The sequence below is a fragment of the Papaver somniferum genome, chromosome 5 (genome assembly GCF_003573695.1).
Source record: "Papaver somniferum cultivar HN1 chromosome 5, ASM357369v1, whole genome shotgun sequence".
Classification (NCBI taxonomy): domain Eukaryota; kingdom Viridiplantae; phylum Streptophyta; class Magnoliopsida; order Ranunculales; family Papaveraceae; genus Papaver; species Papaver somniferum.
In genome coordinates this window covers 183,342,311-183,360,851 of record NC_039362.1, presented here as the reverse complement: position 1 = coordinate 183,360,851, position 18,541 = coordinate 183,342,311, and the positions used below count along the sequence as shown (strand labels likewise).

General features: G+C 39.4%; 2 protein-coding genes and 1 long non-coding RNA gene across 4 annotated transcripts; all 3 read left to right on the top strand.

Moving 5' to 3' along the window:
- The first annotated feature begins 452 nt into the window (after window positions 1-452).
- On the top strand, window positions 453-914 carry LOC113280267 (vegetative cell wall protein gp1-like). Its single transcript, XM_026528914.1, has one exon. It carries the CDS (start codon window positions 453-455, stop codon window positions 912-914), a length of 462 nt encoding a protein of 153 aa, XP_026384699.1.
- Window positions 915-3,900: 2,986 nt separating this feature from the next.
- LOC113280266 (formin-like protein 3) lies at window positions 3,901-4,635 on the top strand. Its single transcript, XM_026528913.1, has one exon. The coding sequence runs from the start codon at window positions 3,901-3,903 to the stop codon at window positions 4,633-4,635; it is 735 nt and encodes a 244-aa protein (XP_026384698.1).
- Window positions 4,636-11,766: 7,131 nt separating this feature from the next.
- Window positions 11,767-15,351, top strand: LOC113283885. 2 transcript variants are annotated; one of them, XR_003327798.1, is made up of 5 exons: window positions 11,767-11,885; window positions 11,984-12,037; window positions 12,441-12,756; window positions 13,479-13,732; window positions 14,925-15,351. It is a non-coding gene; the product is annotated as an uncharacterized LOC113283885 (long non-coding RNA). The 2 variants fall into 2 exon arrangements; XR_003327797.1 differs by having other exon boundaries at window positions 13,423-13,732.
- Window positions 15,352-18,541: the final 3,190 nt, after the last annotated feature.

Sequence of the window (18,541 nt, the reverse complement as noted above, 5' to 3'; positions counted from 1 at the left end):
AAAAACAAAATTACTCTCAGCGGGGTGTGTAAACAATGTTGGCCCAGTAAACACACACGAAAACAAATTGCTTCTTGTCATAGTAGCAGCCTCTCTATCATCCTTGGCTGTGAATTATCAGTTATAGAGGTGGCCGTGAACAGTGTATAGGAAAGCGAATAGGTTCTCGCAAGAGTGCATAGAACGTCCCCTTTGATATAGCCGGGACCTGCATTGGACGGATGAACTGTCAGGTTGTAGTACCGATGGCTTCATTGGAGATAGCCACCAGTAAAGATAAAAATCCAAAAGACCAATTGAATCAAAGCATTAATTACCGAATAATGAAGATACACAATAATTTAAAGATGTGTCTGGAAATTTTACTGTCTTGATAAGAAGGTAAAGGTAACTATACTCTCTATATAAAGGAGTTGTGAAAATGGTTGAGATCACAACACAAATTAGAAACAATGAGTAGTAGTGTGAGAAACAAAGGTGGGAAGAAAGCCTCGTTGGCTTTCTTATTTACTACTGCTGCTCTTCTAGTAGTAATAGTTTCTTTAAGCTTTCCATTCTTCGCTAATGCATATCAGCCTCCAACAGATAGCCAAGATTCTGTGCCATCAACGGTACTACCAAACCTTGGGAAGAAAAGTCCTGCGGTACCAAAGCCATTACCACCACCAAAGAAGAAACCTCCAACAGATAGCCAAGATTCTGTGCCATCAACAATTCTACCTAACTTGGGGAAGAAAAGTCCAGCAGTACCAAAGCCATTACCACCACCAAAGAAGAAACCTCCAACACACAGCCAAGACTCTGCGCCATCAACAATTCTACCTAATCTGGGGAAGATAAGTCCAGCAGTACGAAAGCCATTACCACCCCCAAGGAAGAAACCGCCACCAAAGAAATCTCCACCACTTTCCTAAGCAAATGCTTCGGTTATTCGTATGAGTCAATAATGGCAGAGAATGCTTGGAATATCTTTAGTGCATGCAGTTCATCGATGATTCTTTTTCATTATGAAAATGAGATCATTATATATGAACAAAGATAAAGTTATAGAATGTTATCAGGTTGATCTCTTATCTTATGTATTCTGTGTATGCATGTTTCTTTTGGTCAGCATCGGGAGTGGAATATGTATGCTTGTTTCTTATGTAATAATATGTGTGTTCTTGTTTTGATAAACGGATAAAAATAAAAGTATTGCGTTAATAACAGTTAAAATGGTGGAAAATCATCTATGAGAATGTAGCTAGCTCGTGGTACACAGCTAAAACGAAAAACACTATAACAATGGCAACCCCTAATATCAAAGAACGATATTGGTCAAATCTCTGAACAAGGGTATCCACCATCTAATATGCCATAAAGGCATAATAACACTTTCTGTAATACATAAAGTACATTGAAGGCCCGAGTTTCACCAAACAAGAAAAATGGGCGCGTGAATAAAATGGGATAGGTACTCCAACTAAAATGAACCTGTACCGAGCAAAAAAAAAAATGAACCTGTCAGGGATGGCTTAATTAAGACCCCTTGATTACAATTTAGAGGTACTTGTGCTGGTTTCATCAAGACACAAGTTCCACTTATCCTATCTGGTTGGGGGTTGAAAAGGGTCCTGTAAACTGGTGGCTGGTGAGACATCAAAGTTTTGGCCTATGAAGGATTTTCAAAGCTTTTCAATAACAATAAATGAGAGTATCTAACAATAATTTCTTTTTTACCGGTTATATTCCGTTCACTAGCATCATCTGTCTCCCATTGGAAAAACTCCACTTATTGTTGCATACATTGTGCTTCAACCTGAAGAAGCATATAAGAAAGGATAATGCACCAAGGGATTTCAAACAACCATGTTGAGATTATTAGTCCCACATGGTTGGGTACTAGGATTATTTAAGATCCTGCGGTTTATAATCTATTAGGGCCTCTCCACTCATTGCCAATTGGTTTTGAGTTGGATGCCTGTATTCTAACATGATATCAGAACAGATTATTTGTGTCGAGTCAGTTGACCGCACCTTTATTCCGCGTCATCCGATTTAATTGTCCACGTGTTTGTAAGACCCGCCGAGGCTACACGTGAGGGGGCGTGTTGAAATTATTAGTCCCACATGGTTGGGTTATTTAAGATCCTGCAGTTATAATCTATTAGGGCCTCTCCACTCATTGCCAATTGCTTTTGAGTTGGATGCCCGCAGACTTTAACATGGTATCAGAGCAGGCTATTTGTGTCGAGTCAGTTGACCGCACCTTTACTCCGCGTCACCCGATTTAATTGTCCACGTGTTTGTAAGACCCGCCGAGGCTACACGTGAGGGGACGTGTTGAGATTATTAGTCCCACATGGTTGGGTACTTGGGTTATTTAAGATCCTGCGGTTTATAATCTATTAGAGCAACTGCAATGGACGAGTAAACCCAAATTTTCAGTCGAGTGGGCTGGCGTAGTGGGACGGACCATCGATCAAAATTTGATCAAAGAGTAAAATCCAGACCAAATTTGGTCTGCGATCAAGACCAAATCCAAATATAGTCGGGCGTTGATATAATCTCCGCCACACATCGGGCGTTGATATAATCTCCGCCATTCATCGGGGGTTGATATAATGTCCGCTACACAACGGGCGTTGATATAATGTACGCCTGAAACGGGGCGTTGATATAATGTACGCCCGATGGGACGTTGGTAAAGACAACGCGCGAAAAGGGGCGTTCATATACTTAACGCCCCACTTTCACAATTTATGAAACTTGCATGAGGCGGGCTTTATACCTCCGCCCCATTTTTTTCTCTTTTTTTTTTTTTGTTTCTGAAGCGTATACTATACCAACGCCCCACTCGCGCGTTATCTTTATCAACGCCCCACTCGGGCGTTATCTTTACCAACACCTGATCCCAGGCGTAATGTTTATCAACGCGCGACCAAATATACTCTTTTCCCACTACGCCACATGACGGACTAAACCCAAATTTGGTCTTTTTTTTTAGTCTTTGGTCTTTGGTTATACTCGCACCACTGTGGACGCTCTTAGGGCCTCTCCACTCATTGTCAATTGGTTTTGAGTTGGATGCCCGTATTCTAACAAACCATTATCTTGCCAAAATCTTACCTGCAAGCCATTTTTTCCTTTTCTGATCGAGACATGGAATTTGATATAATTCAGAAAAAGTTGGTGATGTCAATTTATACCTATCTTTCAGTTGTGCCTTTAGGATGTTTAGCTTTCCAGAGCGTGGCATCGGTACGGCTTTACCATATTTTCGAACACAGAAAAAAGAAAGGCTCACATCAAAAAATAGAATGGGTAATTCTAACCAAAATGCATATGTTACAGGGTTAGTTGGCTTGAGACTCCTTCGTAATAATTTTAGGCGTACAATGCCTGGTTGATCCTGCAGAAATTTGCCTATCCCATCTGGATGTGGGGTTAGCCTTTGCTGCAAGACAAAATTACTTTTACCAGGGTGTGCAAACAATGATGGCCCAGTAAACACACAGGAAAACAAGTTTCTTCTTGTCACTTGCAGCAGTACCAGCCTCTGTAATATCTTCCGAAGGAGAAAAACAAAAATACATGGTTTGGCTGTGAATTATCAATTGTGGAGGTGGCCTTGAACAGTGTATGTGAAAGCGAATGGGTTCTCACAAGGGTGTGTGGAATGGCCCTTCAATAAGTGGACCTGCATTGAACGGATGAAAGCTGTTAGCTATTATTAGCACTGATGGCTTCCTAGAAGAAAGCCGCCACTAGAAAGGTAAAAACTCAAATCATTAATGACCAAATAATTTAGATGGGCAGAAGAATTTAAAGACGGGTCAGGAAACTTTACTGACTTGATCTATGAGTCTCTATATAAAGGGATTGCAAGAATGTTTACAATCACAACACAATTTAGAAACAATGAGTAGTATGAGAAACAAAGGTGGGAAGAAAGCCTCACTGGCTTTTTTATTTACTACTAGTGCTCTTCTAATAGTGATACTTTCTTTATGTTTTCCATCTCTGGCAAATGCATATAGGCCTCCAAAGTCACCGAGCCCTGGAATATACAAGCCTAAATCCCCTCCACCACCACCACCAAAGAAGCCAACTTATGTGCCTATTACACCACCTACCCCGGGGAAGCCGCAAAAGCCAAGATCTCCACCGCCATCGTATTACCTAGAAGACTCTGCGCCATCAACGGTACTGCCTAACCTTGGGAAGATAAGTCCAGGAGTATCAAAGCTAGCACCACCAAAGAAACCTCCACCAAAGAAGAAACCTCCAACAGATAGCCAAGATTATGTGCCATCAACAGTACTACCAAATCTTGGGAAGAAAATTCCAGCAGTACCAAAGCCATTACCACCACCAAGAAAGAAACCTCCAACAATAAGCCAAGACTCTGTGCCATCAACTATATTACCTAACTTTGGGAAGAAAAGTCCAGCAGTTCCAAAACCATTACCACCACCAAGAAAGAAACCTCCAACACTTAGCCAAGACTCTGTTCCATCAACAATTCTATCTAATCTTGGGAAGATAAGTCCAACAGTACCAAAGCCATTACCACCACCAAGGAAGAAACCTCCAACACTTAGCCAAGACTCTGTGCCTGTAGATACCAAAATATGGATCGCCACGTGGACATAGGGAAGACGCGAGAATCCGGTCAAAAGATCATGTACCGTGTCCAAAAAATCTTCGTCTGTGACTTGTCAAATCAAGTCAGAGTCGTCATTATTGACTAGTTGACGAGGTAAAAGCCATGTGCGAGATAGTGTTTCATCACGAAGTAATCTCCTAGGGGAATATGGGCTATGAAGGATCAATGGAGTACCGTACAAGATACCATCCGCGAAGTAGAAAAGGACGAAGTAAGATTACTTGGCTGAGAAGACAAGCCGCGAAGTAGATAAATTATGGAGCAAGAAAAGAGACAGGTGTCCCGACAATCCCATGTGAGAATAGCGAAAGAAGGAAAAACTTTATGAAAAATGGTTTGGGCGAAGTATAAGGCACCTCCGCGAGAACGTAGCGAGGTAAAGTGAGTTGTACACCAATTGGGTTGGTTGGCCTATAAATAGAGGTCCTTGGGAAAAATGTGGGGGATCGGATTTTGGAGAGTGGGAGAGCTTAGCCTAGAGAGAGATTAGGGTTTCCTTGTATTCAATTGTTACTTTGAATGACTCATCAATAAAGATTTATGTGTTTATATTACTTAGTATGTCTTAGATCTTGGTTACTATCACTTTGGTGTGCTAATGGATTTCCAGTAGTTACATTTTGGCGTCCAGAAACAGGGATTAGATTGGGGTTCATCCTCATCTAAGAGTTTGTGAGAAAATAAAACCATTTTAAGGTTGTAATAGCTTGAAATCTAAGCGAGTTGTTTTTTGCAGAGAGTTCTATAGAGTTAGTGATTTAGTCGTGTCTAAAGATCTAAGATCTGGAAGAGAAAGTCGGTAAGGCGGTAGACAAAAAACCAAATTTAGCAAGAATTGAACGATGGCAGGAAAAGCAAGACGAGTGGAACCCCTAACGGCGGTAAGGAGGAGCAAGCGGTTGGAAGCCCAGAAGGAAGGAGAGAAGGGAGAAGCGTCCATAGCAGATGAAAGACAAGAATTCATAAGGCAACGTAAAGGCAAGCAGAGTATAGAGGATGAATCCATGACGGGACCAGCTCAAATCGTGAAAGTTGGGGCTATTATGGAAGGGGAAACGAATCGAGAAGAATTGGAGGGGAACGAGGGTGATAAAGACATGATATCGAAAAAACCGAGTAAAGCAATCCGTCGAGATAAGGGGCGAGTAAAGTACCAGCTGGAATGGCAAGCAGGAACGACAAAACGAGGCAGTCAGGCGAAACGAGAGGAATACGAACGTGGCAGCAAGATGGAGGCTGGAATCTCGCAAGAAAAAAACTCTAGTTCAGAAATGATAACGGATTCATCTCGGAAAAGGACCCTGTATTGGGAGGAGAGTCCCTACGAAGATTAAGAAGAAGAGGATGAACGAAGAATGCAGAAAAGAAGGTTGCTAGAAGGATACGACCGGGAAAGAGACCTAAGAAGGCGGTTAGTGGAGGCAAGTACGGAAAATTATAAGCTAAGATACGAAGAAGGAAGGAGGCATGAGGAGGAAAGCGAAATCAAGAGGCGAGAAAAAGATATTGATGAATCGGTAAGAGGGATCATGGACCATGAAATCTTACGAGAGCTATGAAAATTGAGGATTCAGATGGGAAAGTCGCAAAGGCAAGACAAGTTGCAATGGATGGAGAAGAAGTTTATGTTGACCGCCATGGTGAAAACAACGTCATAAGGAGAGCTGAAGCGGGTTGACCGAAAGCGGAAAAAATCCTTGCAGAAGGATAGTGCCGCGAAGTGATAAAGCCGAAGGACACCAGATGAGGAACATAAAGCCAACGAAGCAAAGAGTAAACACTTGGGCAGAGTTAGAACTCCCAAAGCTTAACACAACTGTGGAGAGGATATGGGAGGAAGTGATATTTACTGAGGAAATTCCAACACCACCAAATTTTGGAAGAAAACCAACTCCTAGGAAGAGTAATGAATTCTGCAGATATCATAGTTTTCATGGACATCATACGAACAATTGCAGGAGCGTTAGGAAGATCACACTTCACCTCATGGAACAGGGAAAACTCGCACACTACGTAGAAGGTCGGGAATTACCACCGACACCTCAACATTATTATGAAGACTTGACGAGACAGCATCAAGTTAAAGCAGACCAGGGAGGGAAGTCTTTTGGCTGCAATTTTGTAGTACATTCGAAGGAAGATTTCCTCAACTTCCAGGATAACGTGCTTTCAAGGATATACAAGGTGGACTATGAAGGGAACGAGATATTACCAGTAGAAAAGAAAGAGCCACTACAAGGTGGACTAGACGTACCAAAAAGAGGGGCTCAGCATATGAATTCATCACCTTGACCATTTGTAAACATTCGTTAGAAGAAGAAATCCAATGAAGAATGTGGGTTGTGGACAAGGTCTTGGTAGATATGGGGAGTTCGGTAGATGTCCTCTTCTACCATACGTTCAGAGCCTTGGGGTATGAGGATTCTGACATGATACCATCGGCATATACACTTTACGAATTCAATGGGGTGGAAAAGAAACCAAAAAGCGAGATACGTATGAGGATCCTCGTAGGAGAATTAGAAACAATGGTTACTGTTTTCGTGGTGGATGTGGAGTCACCCTACAACGCCCTCATGGGCCGACCATAGATCCATGGGATAAAGGGAGTCGCGTCAACCTACCACCAATTGTTACGATTCCCCATGCCCAATGGGATTGGTGAAATACGTGGAAACAGCGAAAACGCGGAAGAATGTGATGAGAAGGACATTGAGAATTACGAGGGAAGATTGATAAGGAAGAAGGAACTAAAGAAGAAAATGCTTGAGTTGAAAAAAGAGGACGAGCTAAGGGTATACATGGCAAGACCTAAAGAAGGATGGGCAATACCCAGCGAGGTGCCAGAAGAAGAGGGAGAGCTTGTGAAACAGATAAAGGATCCGACACCACTAGGAGAACCGGTCATGAATTTTGCTGCGGTAGAACCAACAAAGGACGTAAACTTGGGGACTGACGATGAACCCAAGATCCTAAAAATTGGGACGACAATGTACAAAGAAGAAGAAGCGAGGCTAGTTGAATTGCTAAAAAAATATGGTGACATATTTGCATGGAGCATGGAGGAAATGCCAGGAATTGATCCACGGGTGGCATGTCATAGATTGGAGCTAGATCCGACAATCAAGCCAATCAGGCAACGAATAAGGAAGATCGCCACAACATATCATCAGAAAATCGATAAGGAATTTCAAAAGATGATGGATGCAGGAATCATAAGGCCGGCAAAGTATCCAGGTTGGATTAAGAACATGGTAATCGTTCCCAAGAAGAACAATGGAATAAGAATATATATTGATTTTAGCGACCCGAATACCGCGTGCCCCGAAGATAGATTTCCCCTACCGAATATCCCACAGATGGTGGTGTTAGAGCATTGCTCAGTCGAACTCGCATGCGTTGCTATCACAAGCATGTTTTTCAATGTTAGTGATCAAAACTATAAGTCTTGATTTCTAGTCTATTATAGCTATGTCTCGGACTAGGATAGAAAGTGTAGTTGAGCTCAAGGACTTCATGGCGATTCATCATACAAGTAGAAGAACTACTCAAGGAATCGGTGGAACTTCTCGACAAAAATTTATGTGAAGACTTGAACTTATCTATCACTCAAAAATCTATCTACTCTATCTCCTACTCTTTGAGACAAGAAGTCGTATGCTATATATATAAACTTGGATTATACACATTTGGTATTTCGAGCCGAGTATACCTCTCCTATCTATATATCGAAATATGTGTTGGTAAGATTTTTGCTTCGATCAAGTTTATCTTTACCATGTGACGAAAGTCATGATATGTTTCAATCATCTTGAAAATTGCTTTGACGAGAAATTGTGTAACAACTGTATAACGTCCTCTAAGAATGTTTCAATGATTTAAATGAGAGATTAGATTAAATAACCAACGGTGGACATAAGCATTGTTGTGGAAACACATTTATATATAAGTCATATTCCTTTAAACAAAGTTTGCGAACTTTGTTGATCAAGAGAACCGGGAGAATGGCGTGAGCCAAGTCCGCGAACTCAGTCCGCGAACTTCCGAAGTTCTCAATCCCGAGAATTTCTGCTGGAGTTGAAAAACTACTTGTGTGAAGCTAAGTCCGCGAACCGGCGAAGTTCTCATACCCGAGAATTTCTGCTGGAGTTTGTAAACTCTGCCCGGTAACTTAAGCCCGCGAACCTAGTATGCGAACTTTAGAAGGTTATATATCTGAAGATGATTTCTGAACTTAAACTTAAAAAGACTAAGGAATGCAGTTTGCAAACCGTGGCTATAAAAGTTCATGAACCGATTCAAGTGAATCAAATCATCTTTGCTTCAATTATATCTTATGTAGTACATAAGATTTCCTTGCAATTGAACAACTCTTTAACTAGTTCATTTCAAGTCATTTGAACTAGTTATGGTGAAGAAGAACATGGTTGATATGAAATGCTCATATGGCTAACCTTTTGGTTAACTATTGTTGAACCAACAAGTGCATACGTTTGGGTACGGTTAACAAACCTAGAAGCGTGCATTGTCAAGTCTGTGTAACAAGCTAAGTTTTCGATCTAACGGTTGAGAAATATTAGCTTGAACCTAAATCAGGTTTTCATCTAATGGTGAATATTGAATGCTTTGTTACTAAGCTAACATTGATTGCAAACCCTGATTTTAAAGACTATATAAAGGAGACATCTTGTATTGTACAAAACTAATACCCACACCTTACGTGTGATACTAGTTTGCGTGCTAGAGTCGATTCTCCTTTAACCTTTGGTTTTCTTCTTCTAAAACCAGGTTAACGACTTAAAGACTTCAATGGGATTGAAGCCAGACCGATACTACTTTTATCGTAGTTGTGTGATCTGATCTTGCATCTTCTATCGTACGAGTATAATCATATTGATTGACTTGAGATTGATATCTCTGATAGGCAAGATATAAAAATTAATCACAAACATCTTCGTTTCATTGTTTGTGATTCCGCAATATCTTGTTTCGCTACCATACTATTAAGATTGTTGTGAGGTGATTGATAACTCTAGGCTATTCTTCGGGAATATAAGACCGGATTATCAATTGGTTCATGTTCACCTTGATTATCATCAAAAGACGGAACAAAACCTTTAGGGTTTATCTGTGAGAGACATATTGATCCTTTGATAGACTTGTCTGTGTGAGACAGATTTGTTTATTGTCAAAGCCTGCAATTTTGGGTCGTAGAAACTCTTAGTTGTGGGTGAGATCAGCTAAGGGAATCAGGTGCGCAGTATTCTGCTGGGATCAGAGGCGTAGGAGCATAACTGTACCTTGGATCAATGGGATATTGATTAGGGTTTAACTACATTCCAGTCCGAAGTTATCTTGGAGTAGGCTAGTGTCTGTAGCGACTTAATACAGTGTGTGTTCAATCTGGACTAGGTCCCGGGATTTTTCTGCATTTGCGGTTTCCTCGTTAACAAAATTTCTGGTGTCTGTGTTATTTCAATTTCCGCAGTATATTGTTTTATCTTTATAATTGAAATAATACAGGTTGTGTGTTTGAATCAATCAATTGGATATCCGACCATCAGTTGTTGATTGATATTGATTGATCCTTGGATATTGGTCTTTGGTACCATCCAAGTTATTCCTTGTGTTTTATTAAAGACTCTCTGATTTATATTAGCTTGAGTAAATAAAAACAAGAGAGAGATATTAACTCCTTGAGATACTTTTACCTAGATTGTGTCTGACTGTCCAGTTGATTCTGTAGAAAGTATTTCGGAGTTAGTCCATACAGATTGCTAAGCGAAAAATTGGGTGGTGTTTTTAGACCCCCGCTTTTTCAATTGGTATCAGAGCATGTAAACACGTTCAAGACCTTACAAGTATGTGTTTGTAGCGATCTGACTCTATAAACAGAGGTGTTATCTCTATTAACGTACCACCAGTCTTCGATGACTCTAATTACTTATGGTGGAAAATTGCTATGCGAGCATTTCTTCAAGCACGTGATTTAAATCATGGGTATATGTTGTTAATGGCTATGATGCTCCCGTTGTAGCAGTTGGAGATGTAAAAGTTCCCAAGAATATTGGTGAATGCAGTCCTGCCGAGATACTTGCTGCAAACCAAAATTCCGACGGTTTGAATGCAATCATACATGCTATTACCCCAAATCTTAAGCACCGTCTGTCAAATTGCACTAGGTCTAAAGATGCTTGGGATATCTTAGAAACCGTATTTGAAGGTAACTCCAGTGAAAAGGAAACTAGACTTCAAAATCTTAATTCTGATTGGGAGAACCTTCGTATGGCAGATGAAGACACATTTGATGAGTTCAATCATAGAGTATCTGAAATTGTTAATGCATCTTTTGTATTAGGTAAGACTATTCCTGAAAAGGACATTGTGATGAAAATTCTCAGATCACTGCCATCTAGATACGAGTCTAAGAAGCATGCCATCGTTGAGGGAAATAACCTTGATAATCTTTCCAGAAATACATTGGTTGGAAATCTAAAGATCTTTGATCATGAGCAAACATCCAAAATCGGAAAGGATGTTGCCTTTAAAACACAGAAGAACACTAAATTACTTGATAAAGGTAAAAGTGTTTATGTCTCTTAGGATGATCTGTCTGAGGATGATTTTTCGGATGAATATCTTGACAAATCAGTCTCCTTGATCACAAGACAGTTTAGGGATCTTCTATTGAAGAGAAGTAAACGGTTTTCAAGAGACAAACCTAAGTCATCATATAAACCTTACAATCGCGTTCTTCCTAAACACTACACCAAATTCCAGGATTCGTAACCAAAATTCGTAATGGCTTTGTGGCCGTTACAAAATTGATGTTGCAAATGGCCGTTACAAAACATTCGTAATAGGCGCAAGCCGTTATCGAATGTTTCAAAATTTCGTAGCAGAGGACAGCCGTTACAAATTTTTTTATAGGCGTGCGAATCACACGCTTGGTCACACTTGGAGTTTTAGGCGTGCCATTCACATGCGTGATATATTTTTTCCACCCCACACTCGTTGAACTAGAAGATGTTTCCACCCTATGTGTGCCGTTCACATGTTTGCAATTCACAATCACCCATTTCTCCCCTTCTCTCGAATTTTCATCTCATTCTTCATTTTCTTTTCTCTCTCTTTTTCTCCTCCTGCCTCTATTCTCTTCCCTCTCAACTGTATAAGGTTAATCATCTGACCTTTGAAGAACTGTGTAACGTTAATCGATTTTAGGATTTACGTCTGTGTAAGTCATTATCAGTTTTTCGATTTTAGGTTTTCCTATCTGTTAAATCAGATTTTAGGGTTTTATCTAATATCTTATTTTTTTCGATTTCATTTTAGGGTTCGTCAGATCTGGAGCTTTGATTAACTGATCTTGAATCTCATTTTTAGAAGGTATATGTTTCTATCTTTTGTCTGTTAGATTTTAGGGTTTCAGTATTTCCTCATCTCTTTTCTTTTCAGTGAAGAACAGCATCGGAAAAAAAAGAGATTCATCAACTAATTCCAACAATTGGGTTAAGTTTCATCTCTTCTGATTCTTTTAATTCGATTGTTTTTCAGATGGTATTGGATTATGTTCAGAAAAATTTCAAAATTTTATTTTAGGGTTTCAAAAACCTAACAACATTGAATTCACTTCGAATTCTTGATTGGATTTTTAATTTGATTTTTTTTCTTGGGGTCATGTTTCTCACTATTTCAGTTCACTTGTAGTTACTGTTTTTCTCTCTTTATAAATTGAATTTTTTTTAGTACCCTTTCCTCAATTTCTAAAGTCTCTGTGTTGTTAATCTAGAGGAGGAGGTATTACAGAGAATAGATGTATCAAAGTGAAGTAAAGAAGTTACAAGGGAACATGAGATGTTTTAGAAATCAGGAAGAAGAGGGAACATGAGATGTTTTAGAAATCAGGAAGAAGAGGGAACATGAGACGTTTTCTGTAATGGAATTTGGAAATCAGTATTAAGTTGGATTTCGGTGGTTGCCAGTGTCTGTAATAAGACAAGAAGTAGCTGCTGGGAAGGAATTTGATGGTGGACAACTGGGTGATTGTGAAATATTCAATGGGTTCCGGTTTCATGGATTTGGTCATCATCTCTGTGTTAAGTAAGGTAAATCCCTTACTTTTATGAAACTGATACTTGAATGGTATGACGGTTGGCTACTATTTGATTATGTGGGATGTTTTTATCCATGAACTTTATTCAAGTTATCCTTGTTGTTAGTGACCTTGTACGGTAATAAGCTTGGTAGGAGTCCAATGTATTCATAGTATGCTCATTCCTATATTACTGAAACGTGTATTTACATGGTCGAATATCCATTTTGTATTTGCTCCGTTAAATCTCTATGATCCTAACTGGTTTCCCTCGGCTATGAATTGCGGTAGACTTTGAGAATGAAATGTTTAACTTTTTATAAGAACCATTTAGTATATACTGCTACTTGAACTCTTGGTTACACAGTATTCTCTTAGTATGTGTCGGATTCCATTTACATAACGTATAATGATTACATAAATCTTATGGGAATGTTGATGGTAGCATGTTAAGGCCTGGACAAACAAGTGATGATGTTGCTTGTTGTTCATTTTTTATTAATACACCAGTTGACCACTTATCCTTAATTAGTAAATATTTTAATTGTGGGGCAAGACTAGTAAATGTGCTAAGCTATTGGTAAATTGGTGGGTTGGTTGGTTTGGTAATATGAATTCGTGTGAGTTTGGATTTTGTATCGGGAGACTACCAATACTAATGGTTCTGTTTGTATCTTAGTTTGCACTGTAATGGATGCTGATCATTTGTGGTTGGTTCATCTTGTAAACTTGAAGAGGGAGACTGTGTTGACGCCACTTGGTTGAGGAGCTCTCTAACCAGTTTTTCGCCACCATCTGCATAACCACTTCACCTGCATACATCATCACAGTGACCACCAGTCTCCATCATCAACTTTCATTCACCACCACCATCACAGCTGGGCAAAAAAGCAAAAGAATTGAAGAAAGCAGCTGATGCACTCCGCCAAGAGGAGAAAAACGGTGCTAAGGGGAGAAAATAGCGCCAAAATGTCAAGGTTGTTGAAAAGGTATGCACATGTATCACCACTTATGATATGTGAGGGTTTTAGACTTTTCAGAGAGTTCCTTCTCGCAGAAATTTTTCTGTAAAGCGCTTCATAGATCTCTAGGTTGCTATTAGCTTTGTAGCACAAACTGTTCGGTTAGAGTTCTCTGTAATAACTGTACAACCAGAGGATTCTGTTCACTAACAAATTGCCAAAGACTTTCCCCAGTCAGCCTTGATTTATTTTATTTTCGTCTGATCTTAAGATGTATATTGTATGGTCCCAGAGATTGTTCCCTTTTCATGACACGTGATTCCTGTTCATGCTGCAAATTGGATCTTCATACTTGATCTTATGAATGTATCATGTGATACCATATGGTATTAACTGCTGGTGCAGCCCTTGCAGTTGAGATTCTTAGTTTCTTCCTGGCTGATACTGGAAATGCATTCCTTGTGCCTTCACCGTATTAGCCGGGGTAAATTTCATATCTTCTTTTTCAATTTTTTGACTTTAGACTTACTTAGAAAGAGTAGCATATTGTATACCACTTTCCATAGCATGGAAAATGTAACTTAACTGAGACTTAAATTGAAACACAGTGCTTCACTTCATATTTAGCTTTGAACTCCTGTACGAAAAAAAACTTTAATGTGCACTAAATTTCTGCCATGTAACTGAAGCATGGAGATATTTTTGCAGGTTTGACAGGGATATAAAATATCCATCTTTTTTGTCCTGTTTCGAGAACTAAATTCTTTCTTTCCTTGAAGCTTCAGTACCTTATTTTGTTGTCTTTACATCTAGTATCTTTCTTGCACTTTTTTACTACACTTCTTTTGAAATAATAAGTATAATGATTATTCATATTGATGACAGTGGTATCTGTACTAGACATTCTCTACTTTTTCCTTTAGTGGTTTCGTTCGTGCTGAGGTAATTGTTGTCATTGTGCTGTTAATTCTAATTGAGTTACTCTTCATTAAGCTTTGGGCTTGTGTAGGAAATGGTGTCATGTACCATGCATAAATACTGGCTGTTGAACTTTTGGAGAAATGTATATCCTATGTTTTTACTTGGTTTTGTTGTTGTTGCTGCTGTTAACTTGTTAATTTGGCTAAGAAAGTGTTTGTGGACTGTTTTTCATTGAGCAATTTGCAATCCTTGGCACCAGTTGGACGTAACTTTTTTTCTCTTTTTTGAATTGGCTCAGGTACCAACTCATTTCTTCTAGGTGTTGAGATGTATCGTTAGAGCAGGTGAGGCGCAGTGTTGTAGATTTGAGACAGAAACATTAAGCAAGAGAAGGCAGAGACTGTTATGTGAGTTTTGTGCTCCTAGTTGTAAACAGATGTTGTATGAGCTTTATACCGCACATAACTTAGTAATACTCTTAAGTTTCTAAGCAGATATTGTGATGCAGGGCATAATGTGTCACTTTAGAGTTTCTCTATTTAGGAATATGTTTGCTAGATTATCTCTCAAAAAAGGGCGTTTGTGTCCGTTAGTGTAGGGTTTTTTCTGTTTAGGTTTCCTTTGCTAGTATAAATAGGTTATTAGGACTTCTTTAGGAGGCAGACTTTATTATTGATTTTATATGAAAATAATCGTTAGATTACCAATGAGTAATTTGGTTGCTAGCCCTAGACTCAATTTATCACCGTCTTGTTGAATTTATATCGTTCTATTCTTCTATTTTCTGTCTATTGTTAGTTTATGCCATATGTTGCTAGCCTAACTTCATCAATTAGCGCTAGAACTAAACCCACAAACCCTAGCTAGCTATAATGGCAGGAAGAGTTAGAGGTGGTGGTGGAAGAGGTACTCAAACTTCTGAAGCGGAGTCTAGAGAGATTAGAGTTATAGTTGACAACTTGTTGCGAAAGTTGGAAAGACTAGAGCAACAGAGACGTGCGGAAGCCCTTATGGAGATACCGGAAGGCCGAGGCAAACCTTTAGATTCACAGAAAGGAGTTTCTTAAGTATATCAACATGAATATGCAGTAGTCGACGAAAATCTTCATAGACCTGCTTTTCATGAGGAAACACCATTCTCTGCAAGTGGGGGTGAAGACGAACTTGTAGTTCGTGAAGAAACACCATTCTCAATGTGTGAGAGTGAAGACGAACTTGTTGTGGTTCGTGAGAAAACACCATTCTCATTGTGTGAGAGTGAAAAAGATGGAGTTGTTGTGGATTGGGACTTACCACCAGTCTACGATAGTTATCCAGAAGTTGAAGACAAAGTTTTGCTTACTTATGCGAGTATTATCTGGAAGACATCTACCCAGAAGTTGAGGAAGAGGTTGTTCTTACATCTGCTGGTGTTGATGCAGACAGTCTTAAGTTGAGATCAGATTGTTACAAGGAAGAATTTAGTCATGAAGAAATTTGTAGAGAGAATGATACCAGCAAACTTCTTGGTCAGATTTTCTCTAACAGCAGGAGGGATGCTATGTTAGTAGTTTTCGAAAACTATTACTGTCGTCATAAGGAAATATGTGGAGAAAACTACAAAAGTAGATTTTGTGGTCGAATTTTATCAAAAGTTGGGAAGAATACATTGATTGAAGATTCTCTTGTAAGGAACATGCATTACTCAAGTGATTGTGTAATGACTTGCTATCAGTCGGTGCGTGTAAGTGAGATTCAGGGGTGCACTGTTATTGATAAGCTATGTAATGCTGCGTACAAATATCGGTGCACTGTTATTGATAAGCTATGTAATGCTGCGTACAAATATCATCCGCAACATGACGCTGATTCGGTAGCACTCTCTTTGGACTAGCTAGTTGGCAAGCACGGAGAAGCTTATAAGATATACCCATCACAAGGTGTACGCAATCAGCAACAAGAAGAAAAGGGTGGCAGAGGAAATATTCTCAATTGTTCTAAGAGATCTGACCATTGAGGTAATGAAGAATGTGTTGGATGTTTTCTTTGAGATTAGAATAAGGTATATGGAATAATATGAGAACAACTCTTATGAGTCTTCTAATTCGACTCTAGAAGATTCACATCTAGATTACATGTTAACGTCCGAGGAGCGCTTGAGAGTGAATAACAACAGAGTTGTTCATCCCCGTTACCTACCCGGTAAGAAGATGGAACTGGTGGCAATCAATTTGATGTTAGCCGAGGAGAATCGAACCAGCTTGGGACTGCCTATTACAGTCATAATTAGCTCAAGCACTGGTAGAAATTCCATAGATGAAAAGTTGCCTAAAAATCTAAACAGTATGTATTATTCAAGTACAAGTGCAGCAGAACCCAATACTAATATTCGAATAAAAGAACTTTGTATGCAATGGCCTGCAACAAGTATGAGATGGGCAAAGATTATCCATCTTGATGAAGGACATGCAGAAAATCACATGAGTAAAATCCGACAGATTTTATCCAAGACTGGTAGAAACGTTATGGAAGTATATCTACTGGAAACACTTGGAGTTGAGATGGAAAAAGTACTGTGGTATCCTAACTCTCACAAGGAGTCTCCCTATATGGTGCATTTAAAGGGGTTTAATCTGCAACTAGTTGAGGAGTTGCCATCACAACCAGAAGGAGCATCAAGTGCTGAATCCGTTACTGATTGGAATTACTGATATGCTCTCGACAATGGTGTTATTGCTGCCGATAAGTTGAAATTATTGGTAAGCAAAGTCTGTTGTTGGATAAAGGATTTGAGAGAAATGTCATCTCCAGAGATGTATTCTTTTGTGAATGGCGAGCCTAAGTCCTTTAGTTGTGTTCTTGAGAAACTGATCTCTTGGATGATGTCAGTTTATCGGTGCACGTGCTATTATGCAAATTCAGCTATCAAGGTGCTTGTTGTGGCTCTATCTATATTAGGGTGTGTGCTTTCGTTTGCTACACAGAAATTTGTTGATCAAGATCGAGAAGGGATTACGGACTGTGCTCGAAAAACTTCCAATTAGATTCTAGCAGAGTTATGTTTAGATTACATGTTAAGGGGCAAGGAGCGCTCGAAAATGAATAACAACCAAGTTTTTCGTCTCCATACCTTACAATGAGAAGCGATTACTAAAGAAACTTAAAAATGAGCTACTTTCTAATCATACAAGTCAGCTGATTCAAATGGAACAATTTCGATATCATGCTTTGCTTAGAGACGTCAAACTAGATTATCTTATTACCAAAGGCATCATTGTGATCGAAGTTGAAGGTGGAGTACAAAACATAATGGTCACTGGTTTGGCGTCAACAGCAGGGTATATCTCAGTCCTAGCTAGTAAATCTTCAAAAGTCATTCAAAGAGATTGCTGTGTGGAGGAAGTACTGGTGACCAGCAAAGATGACAAGCTAGGTCAAGTAACTGTTTTCGATGAGATTATTAATACAATTTGTGGGATGTATACAGTAGCAGCACATGCCAATAGATGGCATATAAGATTATAAGGAAAACCTGGAGGAACTTCGTTGCTTGCTAGACGTGATTCGAAGACTTGCGTGGACCAAAAATTAGCATGTTCTGAATATCAATATGCAATTCTGGAATTGATGATTGCAACTGGAATCAAAAATGAAGGTTCTGATTTCGTATTTGATCGTGGGAAAGCTGCGGGAATATGCCATGATACATCAGATAACATTTCTTGTTCATTGTCGTTTAGGATCTCCAAGGCTATGGGTTTTGTTTTTGATCGAGGAAAGTCGAAGCAAGATTTGGCGGTCTCTCTTTCCCAAAGAGTAGATGGTGACCAGAGATTAGTGAGCTCTGAATTTAAAGACTTAATGATGGAATTAATTCTTGGTACTGGCATACCCAAGTCAGTAATCAGAAATGAGGATTTGGGTTTCGTGTTCGAC

Excerpts from the sequence above, each read along its gene's own strand:
- LOC113280267 (XM_026528914.1), top strand. The coding sequence starts at position 453 with ATGAGTAGTAGTGTGAGAAACAAAGGTGGGAAGAAAGCCTCGTTGGCT.
- LOC113280266 (XM_026528913.1), top strand. The coding sequence starts at position 3,901 with ATGAGTAGTATGAGAAACAAAGGTGGGAAGAAAGCCTCACTGGCTTTT.